Source organism: Bos indicus, chromosome X (assembly GCF_029378745.1).
Source record: "Bos indicus isolate NIAB-ARS_2022 breed Sahiwal x Tharparkar chromosome X, NIAB-ARS_B.indTharparkar_mat_pri_1.0, whole genome shotgun sequence".
Classification (NCBI taxonomy): domain Eukaryota; kingdom Metazoa; phylum Chordata; class Mammalia; order Artiodactyla; family Bovidae; genus Bos; species Bos indicus.
This window is the reverse complement of record NC_091789.1, coordinates 94,661,382-94,683,041: the sequence shown is the minus strand read 5'-3', so window position 1 is coordinate 94,683,041 and position 21,660 is coordinate 94,661,382. Positions and strand designations below refer to the sequence as shown.

Genomic DNA, 21,660 nt, shown 5'->3' with positions numbered 1-21,660 from the left:
TCTTTTCATCTCCCTTTATTCTCTAGATTCCAAAATCTAGAAAGGGTAAATAGCATATGGGTTGTCTGATGCTTAAGGTTGGTAGAATTAACACTGGTGGCTCAGACAGTAAAGAATCTGCCTGCAATGCAGGAGACCTGCGTTCGATTCCTGCGTCAAGAAGATCCCCTGGGGAAGGGAATGACTACCCACTCCAGTATTGTATTGTTGTCTGGAGAATTCCATGGACAGAGGAGCCTGGTGGGCTACAGTCCATGGGGTTGCAAAGAGCTGGGCACGACTGAGTGACTAGCACTTTTACTTTCTTTCAGAATTAACAGAAGACCATGGGAGTATAGGGCTTCCCTTGTGGCTCAGCTGGTAAAGAATCCGCCTGCAGTGTGGGAGACCTGGGTTTGATTCCTGGGGTGGGAAGATCCCCTAGAGAAGGGAAAGGCTACCCAGTCCAGTATTCTGGCCTAGAGAATTCCATGGAATGTACAGTCCATGGGGTCGCAAAGAGTCAGACATAACTGAGCGACTTTCACTTCACTCACATGAGAGTATGCTATCTTTTGGTCAAATTTATCAATTTTTTTTCCTATGGTAACTGGTGGTTTAGATATTTTCATTTTTCTGGAATCAGTTTTGGTAATTTTTGTTTTTCTAGAAAACTATTCTAAGTTTTCAAATTTGTTTTCATAAAGTAGATCAAAGTGTTCTCTTACTGTTTTCATTTAGTCTGTAGCTGTGGTTATTTGTCCATTTCTAATTTTGTGCATTTAGGGTTTTTAATTAGCAAGTGGATAATCTGTTTTATGGTTTTTTCTTTTAAAGAAAGTTGTTGGCTTTAATTATTAGTTCTAACATTTGTTTTCTAGTGTATTAATTTCTGCCACTAGATTTATTTGCTTAGTTCTATTTTTGTGTCTCTTAACCTTCTTTTGTTGAAAGCATAATTCATTTATTTTGTTTTTATGTATTAATGTAAGTATTTAAGACTATCATTTTTTTAACCATTGCTTTAATCATCCATATTCTCTTACTTCTGATATTTTCATTATTGTTATTTTCTAGGTAGTCTACAATTTTAGATTGTCTCCTTTTTTACTAGAGTGGAGGATATTTTCTCCCTTTCATTTTCTATGTGCTAGAAATAATTGTTTTTCATTAATTTTTAATGTTATTGTATTGTGACTAGATACAAGTCTGTGTGTATTAGTCGCTCAGTCATGTCTGACTCTTTGTGACCCCATGGACTGTAGCCAGCCAGGCTTATCTATCCATGGGATTCTCCAGGCAAGAGTACTGGAGTGGGTTGCCATTTCCTTCTCCAGGGGATCTTTCCTCCTCAGGGATAGAAACTGGGTCTCCTGTATTGCAGGCGAATTCTTTACTGCCTGAGCTACAGTAGTAGCTCTTCTACTTCTACTTTTTGGTTTTATATGTAGTCAATAAAAAAATTTTTAATGGGCCCTTAAAAAGAAAGTCGAGTCTGTTTTTGGTATATGAAGAAATTTAGATTTTTTTTCATTACTTTTTGACTATCATATCTGTCATCAGCTGAAACAGTCTCATATTTTGTTTCTGCTTTTTTTCTACCTATACATTTTCTATATTTTTGCTTTATGAATTTTGATGCTATATTACTTGGTACATAAAGATTCAGGATAATTAGATTTTGTCTTTTTTAATCGTTAATATTATAGTGTCCTTCTTTGTCTTGTTTATTACTTTTTGCTTTTACTGCAACATTTTAAAAATTATATGAGTATCATGGCCCCTGGAATTTTTTTAATTACCTCATTTATTAAATATTTATGAATGCCTACTATGTGCCAGGCACTAGGTATCAGATGAATGACACACACAAGATCTCTGCCCTTGTGGGAATGTATGCTCTGAGAAAAACAAAACAGAAAAAGGATAATTAAGGATAAGTTGTCTCTATTTTAGATTAGGTGGTCAGGAAAGACCTGTCCGCCCGATAGCATTTATCATCCTTTTACTTCACACTCACCGTCTTGTTTGTTTGCTTCCTGACCAGGGGAAATGGCAGGTGGAACAGTTTGTACACAAGGAATTTTTATAATCTTAAGAAGCTAGAGGTGGGCTAAGGTCCAAATGAGAAGAGAATGGGGAATGTGTGGCTATGAATTTCTGATCCACATGAAGGATGAGCTAGCCAGGATGGGGACTGGAAATGAGGGGAGTGAAGGAGATTTTGCTTTCCATTCTGTCTCATTTTGGCCACCATTATGTGTATTATTATTTTTAAGGAAATATTTTCAGGCTCCAACATGACTACTGAATGGGTATTCTGTCTGATGGTTTAATTCAACTGTTGGAATTTCCTGTCAGGAGGCAGTACTTAGCATGATGCTGATTGCTCACAGGCTAAAGCAGGAAACCAGATCTTCTGGCTTAGAGAGTTTAACTCTTCAAACTCTGAGACTAAAGAGATGTCCTTTGCTTTGGTCATTCTTTATTATACTGAAGTTTGACTTTTTATACATATTTAAGTAAACCTAGACTTCTTTTCCTTGGATATACTTTTCTATTACAAGATGAGAATTTCTTATTTCACCTCACAAGTGACAGATTTTAAGTTTTCTGATAGTTTTTTTCTTATAAGTATATAATATATACATATATAACACATATATTAACATTTTATACACACACACCCCCTTAACTCTTGAATCTGGAATTTATTTTGATATATAATATATGGTACAGCTTCAAATAACACTGCTCCTCTGCTATTGTCTCAAAAATATATTAATACATCTTTATCTTCTTGTTATGGAAGGTGAATTATACATTTTTATAGTTTGATATTAAATATGTCTCTGGACTTTCAATTCCATTCTATTAATCAGTAAAACACTGTTTTAATTACAATTGCTTTATATTATGCTTAATGCCTTACTTAGCTCCCATTCTTCTGTAGCAAAGTATACATTTCATTATACAGTAGTCCTCCCTTATCTGTGGGGGATACATTCCAGGACCCTCAGTGGATACCTGAAAACACAGATAGTGCTGAGCCCTATATATACTATGTTTTTTCCTATACATATATACCTATGATAAAGTTTAATTGGGTGGTGTGTGTTAGTCACTCAGTTGTGTCCAACACTTTGAGACTCCCACTATAGCCTGCCAGGCTCCTCCGTCCATGGAATTCTCCAGGCAAGAATACTGGAGTGGGTAGCCATTTCCTTCTCCAAGGGGAATTAGGCAGAGTAAGGGATTGACAATAATAATTAATAATACAATAGAACATTATAGACATATTCTACAATAAAAGTTATGTGAATTCTGTCTCTCTCCTTGATCAACTTCTCAACTCTGCCAGAAACATGGCAGTGGCTTCTTCATTGGCAGATGCAGCCTTTCCAGTAACTTTTATGTTTTTCAGTACATACCTATTCCTGAGTCTTTATAACCATCCCTTACTTACAATAGTCACTTATTTCAGGGAATCCCTTGCTGAAGTCTTCATATAGGCTTCGTGTTTTCTGGTGTAACACGTTGCTGTCAGCCGGAACATGTTCTCCATTTATGTCTTGCATCCACAAATGTAATGCCTTTTCATCTTAACTAAACCCTTCTCATGCACTGTGGCCACAACTTTTGCACTTTGAGGTATGATAGCAGAATGAGCACAGGTTTTTTTCCTCTCATAATTTGACAGAAGATTCATTCTTACTATAGATCTTAGCAACCTCAGCATTTGTTCCCTTTCTTTATTAAGTCAAGAACTTTCACCTTTTCACTTAAAGGAAGATCTTTATGGTTTCTCTCTGGCAGATCTAAATTGCCAGCATCACTACTCTTGGGCCTTAGGGCCATTATTAAGTAAAATAAGGGTTACTTCTACACAAGCACTGTGATACTGTGACAGTCCATCTGATAACCTAGATAGCTACTAAGTGGCTAATGGGTGGGATCCACTGGACAAAGGGATGATTTACATCCTGGACAGGGTGGTGCAGGACAGATAGAGATTTCATCACACTACTCAGAATAGCACACAATTTAAAAGTTTTAGTTGTTTATTTTGGGAATTTTACATTTACTGTTTTTTGGACTGTGGTTGAATATAGGTAACTGAAACCATGGAAAATGAAACAGTGGATAAACGGGGATTGTTGTATCTTTCTTTATTTTGCAACTTAACAAAAAGCATTCTACAGTTAAAAATTCCTGTTGAAAATTCTGTTTAGAATTGCATTAGAAGGGTATATTTAAAATCCAAAATAGCAGATACTTCTGAATGGCCTGCTTGATGTTTTTTGGCACGAGAACATGGACAGAAAGTATACATGCCAAATTCATGATATAGCTTGCATGTAGAGAGGCGGCAGGGTTATAGAAGTAGGGGGTGAAACAAAGGGGTATTATTTATTTATTTTAAAAATTCATGGGGAATTCCCTGGTGGTCCAGTGGTTAAGACTCTGCCTTCCAATGCAAGGGACATGAGTTCAATCCTTGGTCAGGGAATGGAGATCCCACATGCTGCACTGTATGGTCAAAGCAATAAATGAATAAAATTTAAAAACTAAAAATCATGAAACATAGATGGCAACATATTAAAATATCTTAATTCTGGGAAGTAGGTGGGGATATTTATTATAGCAATCTCTGTATGTTTTAAAACATTTGAAATGTTTCACAGTTAAAACAAAAACAAATGTAGCAGGATAACTACACTTGCAAGCCCCAGAACACAGCACATTCAATCTGAGTGAGTGGGGTGGTGTGTATATCCAGACTTTGGAGCAAGACTCTCCATGTTTAAATCTAGAAGCAACCTAGATGTCCATCAGCAGATGAATGGATAAGAAAGCTATGGTACATATACACAATGGAGTATTACTCAGCCATTAAAAAGAATACATTTGAATCAGTTCTAATGAGGTGGATGAAACTGGAGCCTATTATACAGAGTGAAGTAAGCCAGAAGGAAAAACACCAATACAGTATACTAACGCATATATATGGAATTTAGAAAGATGGTAACGATAACCCTGTATACGAGACAGCAAAAGAGACACTGATGTATAGAACAGTCTTATGGACTCTGTGGGAGAGGGAGAGGGTGGGAAGATTTGGGAGAATGGCATTGAAACATGTAAAATATCATGTATGAAACGAGATGCCAGTCCAGGTTCAATGCATGATACTGGATGCTTGGGGCTGGTGCACTGGGACGACCCAGAGGGATGGTATGGGGAGGGAGGAGGGAGGAGGGTTCAGGATGGGGAACACATGTATACCTGTGGTGGATTCATTTTGATATTTGGCAAAACTAATACAATTATGTAAAGTTTAAAAATAAAATAAAATTAATTAAAAAAAAATAAAATAAAATAGGGGGAAAAAAAAAAAAATCCTAGTTCTGCCACTTACTGCTAATAGCTCTGTGACCCAGAGCAACGACTGGGTTATAATTGTAATAGATACTTCCTAGACTTGTTGTGAGGATTAAAGAAGTTAAGACATGGAAATCGCTTAAAACCATGTCTGGCACCTAGATGTTAGCTATCAATGTTATATATCATATATTAGTATTACTAATATTTTTTTTAATCCCCCTCATTTTTTTAAATTTTATTTTATTTAACTTTACAATATTGTATTGGTTTTGCCATATATCAAAATGAATCTGCCACAGGTATACATGTGTTCCCCATCCTGAACCCTCCTCCCTCCTCTCTCCCCATACCATCCCTCTGGGTTGTCTCAGTGCACCAGCCCCAAGCATCCAGTATCGTGCATCGAACCTAGACTGGCGACTCGTTTCATATATGATATTATACATGTTTCAATGCCATTCTCCCAAATCATCCCACCCTCTCCCTTATATGGAATTTAGAAAGATGGTAACAATAACCCTGTATACGAGACAGCAAAAGAGACACTGATGTACAGAACAGTATTACTAATATTATTACATTTACTACCTATATTATATTGTTTTGTTGCCATTTTAAAATTTACATAAATGAGGTTATCTAAAGTTATGGGACCATCTGCAGTGTGCTTGTTTTATCCAGCCTTCATCTGCTGTTTTGCAGGGAAATGGCTCATTCCAAGGCTAGCTTTTCATGGGCAACCCCATTCCATCCTTGCCTTGAGAACCCAGCACTGGACTTGTCAAACTACCGAGCAGTCTCTTCTCTTGACCTCCTTGGAGACTTTAAGCACTCCTCCAAAAAAACAGAGGAAACCTCCGTTTATGAAGAGGAGAGCTCCCTAGCCTCCATGCCTCGCCCACTGCGCAGCCGTGCCTTCTCAGAAAGCCACATCACCCTGGATCCTCAGAGTTCCCAGGTCTGGGAGCAGCATAGGAAGGAGCTCTTCAACAAAGTTGATGAGACCCAGCCAGATGCTCTGGGTGCCAGGAAGAAGGCCTTTCCTCCTCCTCGTCCTCCTCCTCCCAACTGGGAGAAGTACAGGCTCTTCCGTGCAGCCCAGCAACAGCAACAGCAGCAAAAGCAGCAGCAGCAAGAGGAGGAAGAAGAGGAGGAGGAGGAAGAGGAAGAAGAAGAGGAGGAAGGGGTAGAGGAGGAGGAAGAAGAGGAGGAAGCGGGGGAGGAGGAGGAGCTGCCACCCCAGTATTTCAGTTCAGAAACCACTGGTTCTGGTGCCCTCCATCCTGAGGAGGTTCTGGAGCAGCCCCAGCTTCCGGCCTTTGGCCACCTGAAGGCCCCGAGGCAGGGCTCACAAAGCCTCCCAGCAGAGCCAGAATCCTTTGCTCTGCGTTCCAGTGATTTCCTGCCTCCAGTAAGGGGCCACTTGGGATCTCAAGCTGAAAAGGCTCAACCTCCTTGTTATTATGGCATTGGTGGGCTTTGGAGGACATCAGAGCAGGAGACCACTGATTCCAAGTAAGTGCTTATGAAAGACACTAGGTCCCTGAAGAGGGGGCAGCATGAGTTTGAATTCCATCTCCACCATTTGCCAGCTGTATGACCTTCGACTGGTCAATTAAACTATTCCCAGTCTCATTTTTTCTCACCTGGAAAATGGGCATGATTCTACCTATTTCACGTGGTTCTTGTGAGAATGAGGATAATCCACGTAAAGGACATAGCCCCATGCTTAGCACATAGTAGGTGCTCAGTAGGTGGCTCAGACGATAAAGAATCTGCCTGCAGTGCAGGAGACCCAGGTTTGATCTCTGTGTCAGGAAGATCCCCTGAAGAAGGGCATGGCTACCCACTCCAGTATTCTTGTGTGGAGAATCCCATGGGGTCACAAAGAGTCAGAGTGACTGAGTGACTAACCCTATCCTAAATAGCACTATTGAGATACTGTATTTATCGTTTCTAGTTTGTCTTTAAGGTACTCATCAGTTTCTGGCCCCTGAGGGAGAAGGCATTAAACCTTTGTTGCCTTTTCCAGAAGCCTGGTTCAAGTCCTCTTCTGCCTTTTCTTTTGCTTGCTCTCTAGAATAAATCGCCAGCTCACAACCTGACTGCCTGGGCTTCTAAACTCTTCCCCTGTGCCCAGTATCAAAGGTGTTCCTGGAGTTGACCATTCCTTACAACAGCCAAAGGCATTCTTTTCACCTTCCACTTTATTCATCACCCCACCCTTACTTCCTCTGCCTCTTTCCTCTGAAGCATTTGCTGTGGTAGTTGACAGAGTTAGCTGTCTGGGCAGAGAGGCTGAAGCAGGAGTGTAGTTTGACTGGAGAACTGTTCCCTTCACCGTGCCCATGCTCAGCAGCATGCCCCACACTGTGTGGTTGTCCTCTGTGCTCCAAAACAAGAGCTTTGACTTTCAGTTCTGCCAGTCCTCCTGCAGAGAGCTCCACCCACTCTCTGCAGGAGGTGGGGATAAGGGGCAGGTGTCTATCCTTTAAGTGCTTTCCTTAAATAACATTACAGAAGGAACTTGCCTGAGTTTTGTTGCTATTAGAAGTACCTTGTTATTGTGTCTTTTACTGATGGACAAATCTGTTACTTGATTATCTGGAGCTGCTGCTGCTAAGTCGCTTCAGTCGTGTCGGACTCTGTGCAACCCCATAGATGGCAGCCCACCAGGCTCCACTGTCCCTGGGATTCTCCAGGCAAGAACACTGGAGTGGGTGGCCATTTCCTTCTCCATTGCATGAAAGTGAAAAGTGAAAGTGAAGTCGCTCAGTCGTGTCTGACTCCTAGCAACCCCATGGACTGCAGCCTACTAGGTTCCTCCATCCATGGGATTTTCCAGGCAAGAGTACTGGAGTGGGTTGCCATTGCCTTCTCCATATCTGGAGCTAGCTAAGAAGTTTTCCAGCCTCACATGCCACAAGCCCAGCACTTACAGGGCCTGGCTCCCAGACATGGAGATCTCTTATCAGATCTCTAATGGCTCTTTCTCAAGCTGCCCATCTATCTGAAAGCATTCTTATTGTAATTAGAGAGCATCATGGAGTTTCCATGATCTATAGTGAACTTTGTTATGAGTAAGAAATAAAGTTTTATCATTTTAACCCAATGAGATTTCTAGGTTGTTTATTTATTACAACAGTGATGTAGCCCAAAGTTAATAATACAACACAGATGGGGTTTTGATCCTGAACCCAAGTTCTAGTATTGACCACTTGATTCCCCATCTCACTGATTATGATAGAAATTGCAGCTCCTTGAATACCTAAGGCTACTCTTAAAATCCTGTGCTCTAGGTCTTCTAATAATTTTATAAGTACCTAATATTCTATTAAACCCCATTCTTTGAAAATACACAAAAGAAAGCTTTGTGGAAAGTGACTGTGGATTGTTATCTATCACAGCAGGGAAAAGGTAAGCCAACATAGCACATAATCGACACTTAATATTTTGGAAGAGGGAATGAATAAATGAATGAATGAATGAATACGTATTAAGCATATGCTGTATGCCAGACACTGCTTGTCATTTTAAATCTATTATTTCATTGAATCCTCCCAATGACCCTATGAGCCCTTATCCTTATTTGACAAATAATGAAACTAAAGCTGAGTAAAATAAGGGACTACTTAACTCTGAATTACACAGAAAAGACTCAAAGCCAGATCTGACTCTAAAAATCTATGCTTCTTTTCCCATTCTGGGCAGCCCCTCTCAGGGAGCTCTGGTTCCTGCAGTAGCCAGGCCTTCACTTAGATCTCATGTCTCCTGGAAGGCAATGTGCACCAGAGGTAGTAAAGCCCCAGGCTTACCCCTTCCAGCCTCCTAGTCCTTCCTCTTCTATGTACTTCTGTTCACTGTGGCACCTTGTCCAGAGAGAAGGAAATTGCTAGTACTAGGGATTTTATAACTTAGCCTACAGATTTGTTTTTGCTTAATGACTGTGGGATGTGAGGGGAAACATTTGCACAAAAACCTGGCTTGTGGTGGCAAAAAATCAATTATATATGCTTCTTTGAGTGATGGAGATTTAAGGAACATCATTCCCAACATAGCTAATATTTCATTGCCTGTTCTCTGTGTGCCAAGTATTGTTCTAAGCACTTTTGTGTATTGACTGACTTAATCTTCACAACAAACCTATGAAACAGATACCATTAGTCTCCTACATTTTTTTAGATGAGGAAAGTGAGGCACAGGGATATAAAGTAAGTTGCAGAAGATCATAAGTAGCCAGAACCCAGATTGTCTGGCTCACTGTGCCCACTGCATCACCCCGGGAACTCCTCAAGAAGATCCTATTCCAGACCCTCAGAGCACAGAGTTCTACCCAGCAGGAAGTTTTTAAGGTTTTATAAGAAAAAGTAGTACTAAGGGCAAGTAGATGTGTAATATTTTGAATCTAAAATGTAAAAAAAAAAAAAGACATCCTAATTTCAGCCAAGTTAAACTAGAGTATCTCTATAACCCACATACTCTTTTGTTAAAAAATGTCAGGATACACATAGAAGCAGGTGAGTGGAATTATCGAGTGTTGGTTAAATCTAATAACTGATTCAAGTACAGGTATAGTTTGCTTTATGGACTCTGTGCATTTCTTCTCAGTAGTCTGGAGAAGGAATCTGCTTTTCATATCAAATTTTGTTATCAAAGTCAGATTATGATCTTATAGATCTCCAATAACCTTTGCCCTATTAATGGAGTGAATGAGGAAAGGAGCCTAGAACATAGTGCCTGATATGATACACTATAATATAGTACAGGGCCATGTCTGCTAGGGAACTGAGTCACATCCACTTTCAAAATTTTTCTCCAGTTTTATTGACATATAATTGATGTATAGCTGCATTCTTTAAAAAAATAAAACTTCTGTGCTTGCTTTCCGTATTTCATAACTCTCAACTCACACACATGCCCTAAATATTTTTCTTATATAATTCTTTTAGGAATTCCCCAAGTTCATACATTCATATTCCCTCTAGAACATTCTCTCTTCTCTGCTAACATATAATCCAGCCAGAAAATCCCTTACATGCAGGGTTTTATATGACGTCAAGTTGTCCCTTTGGCAGTGTAATATAGTGGCTAAAAGCAGATTCTGGAGTTAGGTCACCTGGGTCTAAATTTTGAATTTGCCATCTACTGTCTGATGACCCCGGAAAGTCACTTTACCTCTCAGTGCCTCATGTTCCTTATCTGTAAAATGGTTGTCCTGAACATTACATTTTATATCTATATTTACACACACACCCACACATGTCTTAGGACAGCTCCTGGGCATAGTAAGCACTATGTGACTATTAGCTAGTAGCAGTCTTATCCATGCTATTAGCTTAAAAACCTACACATAAAATGAATACCTAGGATGAGAAATATTGGCATGCCTAAATTTCTTTTGTATGATGAATTAGGAGACAGCATAGTGTGAATCAGTAAATAGCTGTGGAGCCTTTTACCCATTATTTTTGACCTTTATCTAAGAGCTGCAAATAGCTGCAAAAATGACTAATGAGTGTCTCCTATTTTTCCTTTCAAACTGCTAGAGGTTAGTGAAGGGGCAGTGACACAGACAGGTGGAGGGTAGCGGTGGCTGGGAGGCAGCAAGAACATAGTGGGTATGGGTCTCCCCCTTACATAAACCATAGATGGAATTATTTGCCTCTCCATTACTGAACCCTAACATTGAAGCATTTCTTCTCATTTCTTTCCTCACATCAGACCAGAAGCTTTGATGGCGGAAGAGTCCAAATCCAAACCAGCATGGAGCCAGAGCTACTTCTTTCCTGAGGAGCAGTTCTCTTTCATGGGCTGGGGCTCAGATAAGCAGCACCTCAACCCTTCAGGCTTCAGTGAACCCAAGACAACAGGGTTTGCTATTACACTTGTCAAGTCCATGGGCACCGCTTGTTTTATTCCCATTTTATTCTGCACCCATGGAAGAGGCTGGGGCCATTGGGGATATACCAGAAGTGAAGAGATGTTATCTCTTCTCAGGCCAAAGACCTGCGCCACATGAGGCAATCTCAGAAGAGCTCACGAGAGATGTTGTACACCATGACAAGTCTCTGGCAGGGGTACTAAACCCAGCCTCCAACATGGTGACAATTGCTGAGGTCCTGGGTGACCTCTTTGCTGTGGGAGAACTGCAGTGTGTGTCTGTGTGTGTGTGGGGGGGGGGTTATTTCCAGCAGGAGTGGCACCGCCAAGAAAGAAGAAATGATGAGGGTGTCCAGGAAAGCCATGGGATGCCTTTGTAAGCCAGCAGACTAGATAGACCTGGGGGTGGGCTGGCATCCAGGATGGGTAGGAGGGAGGCCAACAGTCTTAAAGGATGAATAGCTAAGGTCTCAGACATGTTCTTACCATGTAGCCCCTTCCTAGGGACCCATATATTGAGACCATGAACCAAGGAGAATCATTGATGATCAGAAACCCAGAACTTCAGGAGACTATTTTTTTCTGGATTTTAGTAGGGTATTAATGATGAAACCCATTGATCGCTAAAGAAGTCTCACTAGCTGTGGAAGTCAGGGATGTAGAAATAGCCTTCTCATTTCTTCAAGTTGGCCTTAACTTGGTTTCTGGAAAAAGCCTTCATATGGCCTGTTTATGTTTGAACAGGCCCTCCTAGTCCATTATTTCCTTATTTTACAACTCTTTGGTGAACCTGGGTCCCATTTTACAAATGGAGAAATAAAGAAGCAGAAAGGTTAGCAGATTCTCAACAGAGGTACTCAAATGTTCATTTTTTTGTTTCCACAGACAAGATTTTCAGCACTTCTCACCTCCTCAGGGGGCCCCAGGGATCCCTACCTCTTATTCAGCTTATTACAATATTTCTGTGGCCAAAGCAGAGCTGTTGAACAAGTTGAAAGACCAACCTGAGATGTTAGAGATTGGCCTAGGAGAGGAGGAAATTGACCACGAACTGGCTCAAAAAAAGGTGATGTTTTTGGCATGCCTTAGAGGTTTTCACCATTTGCTTGAGTGTGGCTAGAGGTTGACCTGCCTTCTACCTTCTCCAGAATATCTTGGTGCATTCCTATATCTTCAGTATAGAAATCAAATAGCCTCTCTAGGTTTCTCACAAATGCAGCTCCAGTCTCTTTTTGATCTAGGCAATAGCAATAATAATAATACAGTAACCATCATCATCATCATCACCACAGTGTTGCTCAAATCCTAAAAACAACTCTACAAGGTAGGCATTACTGTGTTCTTTTTACCAGTTGAGAGGACCAGGCTACCCAGAGTTACAGACTAAGGGTAAATCCAGGACTCGGAGTCAGTGCTCTCTGACTTTCTACTCTGAAATAAGCAAGCCTTGTTAAATAACTTGTTATCCAAGGCACATCCGAAGTTTTGCTAGTGAGCTCTAACCGGTGGCAGCAATTGATTGTATTCTCTATAACTTTCTGGAGGAGAGAACAGACTGACCAAGAAAGAAAAAAAAAAAATTATAGGCCAGTCAACTTTAATATTTATTTGCAAGTATAATCAATTATCTCTTAAAAATACTAGAATAGATAAATGGAGATGATGTTGTTGTTCTGAAGCCTCCCCTTTCTTCCTCTAAGTACCCCTAGCGTGGGTTTCTAATCAAATTCCTGGAATCACTTTGCCCTCCCTGCACTTACCCCTTTTATTTCATAAGCAAATAGGGTTTCCATGGCAACCTCAAAGGCCCAATTTACTACTTGGTAGACATCTGAGCTCAATGTAAATTGCTCTTCTGCCCATATTTATTATGAAGGACACAACCTGTACAAAAGCTCAAGGCCATTTGCAAGAGACCCCCACCACTTTCCAATCTGAAGCAAAGGGTCAGGGAAAGAATAGGAGACATGGTGGAATCAAAGTTTTATTGATTCAGATGCCTGCTTCCTTGGATTCCATGTTTCCTGAGCATGACAAGGCTCCTCCTGGCTTAGCCAGGACCTTTTTATTAGGAGCAAGCCTAATAAATGTCTGACGAGGAGAAGCAAGAAATGATCAGAAATGGCAAAGCACAGAACAGCAGATAGTGAATTGAAGTGATTGTGGGTAGACTAGGACAGTTTTTGTCTCTGAAGAAAATAGGTGAGGAAGGTCACCAATCTGCAATATCCCAGAACAGTCACTCAGCTCTAGCTGGTCTGTGATGACTCCACAGCTCTATCCACTACACTTTCCCTAGAGTTGAAGTTCAGGTTGCAAAGCCAAGTGCTGAGAAACAAAGGGCTGTGTCCACTTTCATCACTCAGGTCTATGGAACCAAAGAGCTGGGGTTGGGCAGGTGATTTTCCAAGTTGATCATTTGGCCCCCAGCCTTCCCTTGTCCTTGGCATTGAGTTTTGTTTGGGAAATTAGAGGGTGTGGATATAACAGAGCCTCTTGGCATCTAATTGTGTTGCCTGATTCATATCATTGATCCTTAATTCCCAGTGGGTTTTGAAATTTTCCCTATATGTCTACCTGTTACATTTTACATTAAGATAATGGTGATCTCCTGACTTTTGACCGCTTCTGAAATATGACAACTGGCCCAGACCCAGAGCAGGCTCTCTTGTCCTTTGTCACCTTGGACATCTCTAAATAAATGACTAGAAAGGAATATGCTCTAGATAACTACAGGCCTATGGTCTGAGAGTTCCTGGCCAGGAAGACTACACTGAAGCATATTTCCTATATACAAGACAATATTCTAAGCATGTAGCATGTATTAATTATGTTATGTATTTCATTCACATAACAACACTATGAGTTAGTAATACTGTTACTCCATCTTTTAGATGGTAAAATTGAGGCACATAGAAGTTGAGTAATTTGCTCAAGTTCACACCACTATTTTGTGTCAGAGCTGGAGTTCAAACCCATGTAGTCTGGCATCAGAGTCCTTGCCCTTAACTATAATGTGATACTGACTGCAAAGGCTGGGGGCAACCTGGGACAGGTCTATTCTTGTAAGGACCTTGCAGCTAGACAGGTTGCATTAGCTCAGAGTGCCTGGTGATTGTGGTGGCAGTTGCAGTAGCAGTAGCAGTAACAGCATCAATAAATATGTATCGAGCACTTAATGTACCAGGCACAATACTAAGTATTTTACTTCTATGATCTCATCTAACACTTACAACAATGGAGGGTTGGGGGCAGGAGACATACTTCTCCAATTTATAGATGAGAAAACAGAAGTCGTAGTAGGATTGGGTATCTTGTCCAAGGTTACACAGTTTGGAGGAGGTGGAATTGAAAACCAGATGTCTATAACTCCAAAACACCACTCTACCACACTACCTTCCCATAAGTGCAGTTCCACAACTGGTTACACCTATAGGGAGACAAATCAGAAGACACATATAGTGCTTCCCTTGAGAAACTTAGCCAGTAGTAGGAGAGGGATCAGATGCACGCACAGAAAACAAAAAGTGAGCAACTTCAAATTACACTCTCAAGGGTTCTCATTTCAAAAGACTGAAGAGTGTAGAAAAGAAAAAGATAATTGAGACAGGAGTTATGGAGACAGGAGCTTCCAGTAGGGAGAGTGGGTCAGAGCTGGGCTCTAAAGAAAGAATGGGAATAGCCAAAGTAAAGGAAGAGATAAAGAGCTGGCAGAACTTCATAAGCAAATCAGGAACATAAGACTGATTGTTGTGAACACGTGAGGAGCTAATCCTCAGAGGTTCTGAGGAGTGAGATAATAATAGATATAATAATAGCTGAATAATAATAGCAGCTGCTTTTATTGAGTACTCAGTCTGTGCTAAACCTTTGGCATGCAGTATGTCACTGAACCCTTATTACAATTCAGTGAAATAGGTACTGCAGTTACCCCCATACTACAGATGAAATAAAACTCCATAAAGAAATTCACCTAAGGACTTCCCTGGCACCCCAGTGGTTAGGACTCCATGCTTCTATTTCAGGGGGCACAAGTTTGATTCTTGGTCAAGGAACTAAGATCCTGCATGCTGTGTGGTATAGCCAAAAGAGAGAGAGAGAGAGAGAAAGGAAGGATGGGAAGATTTGGGAGAGTGACATTGAAACATGTAGAATATCATGTAAGAAACGAGTTGCCAATCCAGGTTCGATGCACGATACTGGATGCTTGGGGCTGGTGCACTGGGACGACCCAGAGGGATGGTGTGGGGAGGGAGGAGGGAGGAGGGTTCAGGATGGGGAACACATGTATGCCTGTGGCGGATTCATTTGATATTTGGCAAAACTAATACAATTATGTAAAGTTTAAAAATAAAATAAAATTAAAAAAAAAAAAAAGAAATGCACCTAAGGTCACATAGCTAGGAAGTGGCAGAGCTAGCAGTCAAACTTAGTCATTGTGACTCCAGAACTCCAGTCTTAACCAAAAAGCCTCAGAAGTCAAGCTGAGTGGGGGAAGATCTAGCGCAGTGCCATCAACATCAGAGGTACTAAAATGGAGTCAAGGAGAATTAAGGAAGCACAGGGAAATACTTGATGGCAGTGCTTTTCCAACCTATGCTCTCACAGACATTCCTTTTTATATTTAACTAACAGCAAGTATTTAGTGAATTACATTTGGCAAATGAGAATTAGCCGGTGGGTACCACTCATCTAACACCAAGACGTTTGGTGGTGACAGAGATTCCTGGCAGACCTGAAGGGATGGGGGAAAAGGCACCCATCCAGAAAACTGAAATTGCTCATGACTCTCAGGTTTCCTTTGTTTCCAATGACGAGGGTAGAGCCCACTATCTGTGACTTGAATCTCAAAACAGATGTTCCAGGCACAGATCTGTTTCTGTCGGTCCCCATTCTCATCCTTTGCTTTATTTCTCCTAGGTACAGCTTATTGACAGCATTGGCAGAAAACTCTCTGTCCTGCGGGAGGCCCAGCGAGGACTGCTGGAAGACATCACTGCCAATTCTGCCCTTGGGGAGGAGGTGGAGGCCAACCTAAAAGCCCTCTGCAAATCCAATGAGTTTGAAAAATACCGTTTATTTATCGGGGACCTGGACAAAGTAGTCAACCTGTTGCTGTCACTCTCTGGTCGGCTGGCACGGGTGGAGAATGCTCTCAACAGCATCGATTCAGAGGCCAACCAGGAGAAGGTAGGGTTGAGGTCTCCAGGGTATGGATGAAAGGAAGTGCCATATGCTTCTTCCCAGGACTTCTCCTTTCAGGTTTGGCTAGTCTGGGAGGCAGTAGATCGTAGTGTGAAGAATATAGGCACTGGCTTTTAAGTGGAAATTCTGGCTTTAGCACTAATTAACTGTGTGATTGTGGGCAAAGTCACCTAACCTCATCCTGTCTCCATCTCTTCAAAAGTGGGATGACCCTACTACCTATCTCATGAGGTTGTGTGACTTGAATTAGGTAATCTATGTTAATAATTTAAAACAGAGCCTAGAACAAGGTAATACTGAATCAGTGCTAGCTGCCAGTGATAGTAATAATAGTATCAAGTAGTTGAGATTAGGAGGCTGTCTATTTCATAGGTTGGAGCATTCTATGTACATTCTTAAACCCAAACTGCATTACCTCTTCCTGTCCAAGTGGATTTTAGATAAAAATTTGAATCCATAGTAAAAGGCACATATGCTTTTGCATACACACATGGATACATCCTCTCACACTCACAAACTATTTTGAAAACCATCATCACAGTGATGGTTTTTCACCAGATGGAACATGTGCCAGCTGGCTTTGTCAGAGCCTTCCTCCACCCCAACCCCAGTGGTGGTCCACAGAGTAAAAACAGTTTAGGGATGGAAAACAGTGGTCACACATCCCCCTGTCCAGAATTGCTGTTGTGTTTATCCTCCCCTTGCTACAGAAAGGAAAGTCTTTTGCATGAAGATGGCCTTCAGGGCAGGAAATCTAGACCTGGTGACTGAGCAGAGGGGCTAGTGGGTTTGTGGGAGCATCCTTCGTAGAGTACTGCATTGATGAGATAACTGGATTGGGATGGCCCTTATTGGTCTTCTGCTTCCCCAGTTGGTGCTGATAGAGAAGAAGCAGCAGCTGACAGGGCAGTTGGCAGATGCCAAGGAGCTGAAGGAGCATGTGGACCGTCGGGAGAAGTTGGTGTTTGGCATGGTCTCCCGTTACCTGCCTCAGGACCAGCTCCAAGATTACCAGCACTTTGTGAAGATGAAATCTGCTCTCATCATTGAACAGCGAGAGCTGGAAGAGAAGATCAAGCTCGGGGAAGAACAGCTCAAATGTCTCAGGGAGAGCCTGCTCCTGGGGCCCAGTAATTTCTAATTTCTACCAGCAGACTGCCTACACCATCCCTGCCCCACCACAGTGGGAAGTGCTTTCAGTCCTTGTTAGCAGTTTATTAGCAAATTAGATAGCAGTTAGTTAGCAGTTTGTTCCATATTCTCTCACTGCCCCTTAACCTAGTGGTGTTCCCAACCAGCTAAGAAGTCCTGGGGAGGCCCCAAGCTTCTACCTGAGAGAGAGCAGAAGCAAGAAGTAGGAGCTGAAGCAAAGTGTGATCATACAACCACACTCTCCTTCTCAGGTTGTATGGCCAAGTACTCACCTCACAACAGAACCAACAAAGTGCCTTCCTTCTTCTTTGTACTAGGATACCAGGAGCATCCTGCACTCACCACCCACCCAGACTTTGAAGTCTCAGAGAGCAGTTGCCCGTGCAGCTCCACTCTGTCCCAAGGCTTGTGGCCCAGACATTTCCCAGGGAGATCTGACTGTCTTGAGGACTTTACCTACCACCAGCTTTAGGGTCTCACTGCAGCTTTGCAGCAGGAAGCACAGACAGATAGATGACCTTTAACAGAACGTGAGCAAAAGTTGAGAATCCCCAGGTACCCTGCTAGAAGGAGCTATGCTTAAACAAGCTGGCTCTACTCCCACCTTCCACAGCATCTAACTGAGGGGTAGGAGGCCTATTTTTAGCCCTGGCTAGTGTGGCCCTCCCCTTGTACTAAGGCTTTGACTTACCACTTGAGGTTTCATCTTGCCTTTACATTACTGGGGGTTCCAAGTGCCTATCCTAAAGGCATCACACTATGGGGAATAGCTCTACTAAAGCTGACTTCTCGATACATGTTTTATTATTGGGGGAGAGGGGATTGTTATATTTTAAATTGCCTTTGGATTTTATTTATTTTTATGTCTTTATTATTTTTTTCTTTTTTAAACTAATAAGGTAAGAGGGGAGTTGGAGAGGGGGAAGTTAGCTGAGAAAGAAAGTATTTTCTGCAGATCAGCCTTAATCCACCATCGCTAGGTAAGTGGGCACCAAGGCCTTGAATTCTTCCCACCATAGCTGACAAGAGTCTGAGGGAGGAGTTCTCACTTCCAACTCAGAGCTATGGCCTGGCCCTATATTTCCCTTGAAGTCTGGATGACCATGAGCTTAGCGTTCCCCAATAGGCTTCAATTTTTTCTTGCTTTCTTTTTCTTGAAACCAAAGAAAGGGACAAAGGTTCAGTCATTTCTCTTCCATTTCCAAGCTGAGGAAGGCGTAGAGGTGAGCTCAGGAAGAGCTCCTCTATCTGTTGTTTTCTTAGCCTATGGCCTGGCTCAAGGAAGCGAAATTCATTGATAGCTGGAAGCTCCAGCCAGGGCCAGCCCCTCAGAACAAGTTATAATCCAGGATCTTAGGCACACAAATAATGAATGCTGCTCCTATGGTGAAGGTCCTATCACCAGTAGCCAGTTTCTATCCTGGAAAAGCCCCCAGGTGAGTGATGGCAGGAAAGGAATTGTGGCCAAACTCTGCCCTGTTATCCAGCTCAGTTACCTGTTCCTTGTTAACTGGGGCCCATGCTTGATATTGTACAATGCTGCTCAGACAGCCCAGGCGTCACTTCTAGTCACTGCTGAGTTCCTCCGGGTCCTTGGAGGTTAACTGTAGCAGCAAAGGTGCCTCATTCAACCAAAGAATTTGCCAAGGAACTCTGCTGCTGCTACAAATACTGGTTGCTAGCTTCTGTTTCCTCTTCATTGTATTTGGAAACAATGGAAGAATCCTTGCCAGCAGGGTGTCCTGGGGGAGGGGGGGACCTGAAGTACACTGTTGCTGTCAGAACCACTGTTAAAATATCAACCTGCCATTCTCCCATCAAGTGGAGGATTATACTTTATTCAGGATGGCTGATGGCTTATGAAAAGGCTAGGTTTATCTAAGCCAAGGTTGAGGAATATGGAGGAGTACTTCGAGTAGAAGCTGTGATTGCCATCTTTTTTCTTTTTAACAGGCTCTTAGACAAAGAGTGAGCAGGCTGAGACGTCCTGCTACTGGGGCAATGAGGCCATTGTATCCCATCTTTCTAAGATTTTTTTTTTTTTTAGCCAGAACAACTTTTTGGGAATAGAGCCCAGGGAAAAGAGTGGCCACTTACATGGACACCATGACATGGTCTGGGCTTTTGTAGTCAGCATTAGAGTGCTGTGTGCTGTGCCTAGTTGTGTCTGACTCCTTGTGACCCCATGGACTGTAGCCCACCAGGCTCCTCTGTCCCTGGGATTTCCCAGGCAAGAACACTGGAGTAGGTTGCCATTTCCTTCTCCACAGCATTAGAATGATTGTACCTTAAATGTACCTTAAGTATATCAGACTAAAGTGGAGTTGGAGAAGACTCTTGAGAGTCCCTTGGACTTCAAGGAGATCCAACCAGTCCATCCTAAAGGAAATCAGCCCCGAATATTCATTGGAAGGGCTGATGCTGAAGCTGAAACTCCAACACTGTGGCCACCTGATGCGAAGAACTAACTCATTGGAAAAGACCCTGATGCTGGGAAAGATTGAAGGCGGGAGGAGAAGGGGACGACAGAGGATGAGATGGTTGGATGGCATCACTGACTCAATGGACATGAGTTTGAGTAAACTCTGGGAGTTGGTGATAGACAGGGAGGCCTGGCGTGCTGCAGTCCATGGGTTGCAGAGTCGGACACAACTGAGCGACTGAACTGAACTGAAAAAATACCATTGACTCTGGTTGTTTGTGTCCCTTATCCCACCTCCAGTTATTCTAAAATTGGAATCAGAGCACAAGAATGCTTTCTTCACACAGAGAGTCAATTTCCAAGGCACTTAATAAAAGAATCCCCAAACTGTATTGAGCAGTGAAGCTTGGCAGACAAAGGTGAACTACCAGACAGGCACAGATGCCCCACACTGCTGATGTGGCAGGCTCATTGTGGTGATAGCACTACAAAGTTGCCAGTATTTCTTGAGATGCAGTGTCTCTTGCCGATTCTCATTTCTTGGGCTCAGGCCTCCACCTGCCAGGAAGTAGCAGTTTGGAAGGCAGGCTGAGGAACTTCTCTAAAGACAGAGTTATTGGTCTTGACTTCTGCCTTCTCCTTTCAAATACCCATAGAGGCCACAGTGGATAATGGGTAAGTACAGTGGTTGAAATACAGAGAGAAATCAGTGTAAGGGGCTCTGGGTAATTGAGTCTCCTTGAGTCCTACCAGCTGCAAACTCAGCCAGGGAAGGGCAGTAAATACTCAAGGGGAACCCAAGAGAAAGGACAGAGACACTGAAAATAAAGCCCCAGAAAGGGAGAGAAAGAGACTGGAAGCCGAGGAACAGAGAGAGTGAAAAGATGAAAAGCCACTTTCAAGGGCCAGATTCAGGTTCTGTTCTCCATTTCACCTGATGTGCCCCAAAGCTGCCAAGGGGCACCAGAGCCTCAGCCTTAACTTCAGTCTCCCTAAAGGTGCTCTTCTGCCAGTAGCAGGCCCCAAATGGAGGAAGCTAGGCGCATTTTTAGACTACTTCCTCCTGTCTGGGGTTTGGTGTCTCCCACCGTTTTTGCCAAAGGAGTTGTCTATGCCCGTAATATTTCTGTAACAGCATATTATATTCTTTGCAAATTAGTAGGTCTTTAGAGGGGGGTGGGGCAGGGGCAATTTCTGTAGAAAAAGAACAAGTGTTTGTTGTACAACTGTTGGGGGGGCATCTATCCCATGTGAAGCTATTATTTTTCTGAATCTTATTGTTTCTGCATTTGTGTCCTCCACCAATCCCTTCTTGGCTGACATTGATAATGCCTGCCAGATTGTCATCAAGGGTCATGCTTCAATAAAAGGTGCTAAGGACAAAAAAAAATAATTCTCATGTGTTTTGACTAAGGTGATGGAAATTCCCTAGCATTCTGCTGACAAGTGTTGGAAAGGAATTTGGTCACCTATCCATAGTCCTTCATAGATAACCATATGATCAGAGCCTTACCCACAGTCCTAAACCCTTACCCTGGCCCCTCAGGGATAGCACTGATACTTCACCATCTGTTATCCCCAGTACAATAATTGAAAATTCATGAAGAGTCAACAATAGGCATGATCTCAAGTGTAGA

The 21,660-nt window shown here is 42.2% G+C and overlaps 1 protein-coding gene across 4 annotated transcripts in view; it reads left to right on the top strand.

Annotated features, from left to right (window-relative positions):
- SHROOM4 (shroom family member 4) overlaps nucleotides 1–21,431 on the top strand; it is a 264,232-nt gene extending 242,801 nt beyond the window's left edge. For all 4 annotated transcript variants that reach the window (XM_019955780.2, XM_070784326.1, XM_070784325.1 and 1 more), the window contains 5 exons: nucleotides 6,067–6,879; nucleotides 11,086–11,235; nucleotides 12,130–12,310; nucleotides 16,165–16,434; nucleotides 17,321–21,431. In XM_019955780.2, coding sequence (XP_019811339.2) covers nucleotides 6,067–6,879; nucleotides 11,086–11,235; nucleotides 12,130–12,310; nucleotides 16,165–16,434; nucleotides 17,321–17,590 — 1,684 coding nt within the window. In that variant the 3' untranslated portion in view covers nucleotides 17,591–21,431. The remainder of the gene's footprint in view (nucleotides 1–6,066; nucleotides 6,880–11,085; nucleotides 11,236–12,129; nucleotides 12,311–16,164; nucleotides 16,435–17,320) is intronic.
- Nucleotides 21,432–21,660: the final 229 nt, after the last annotated feature.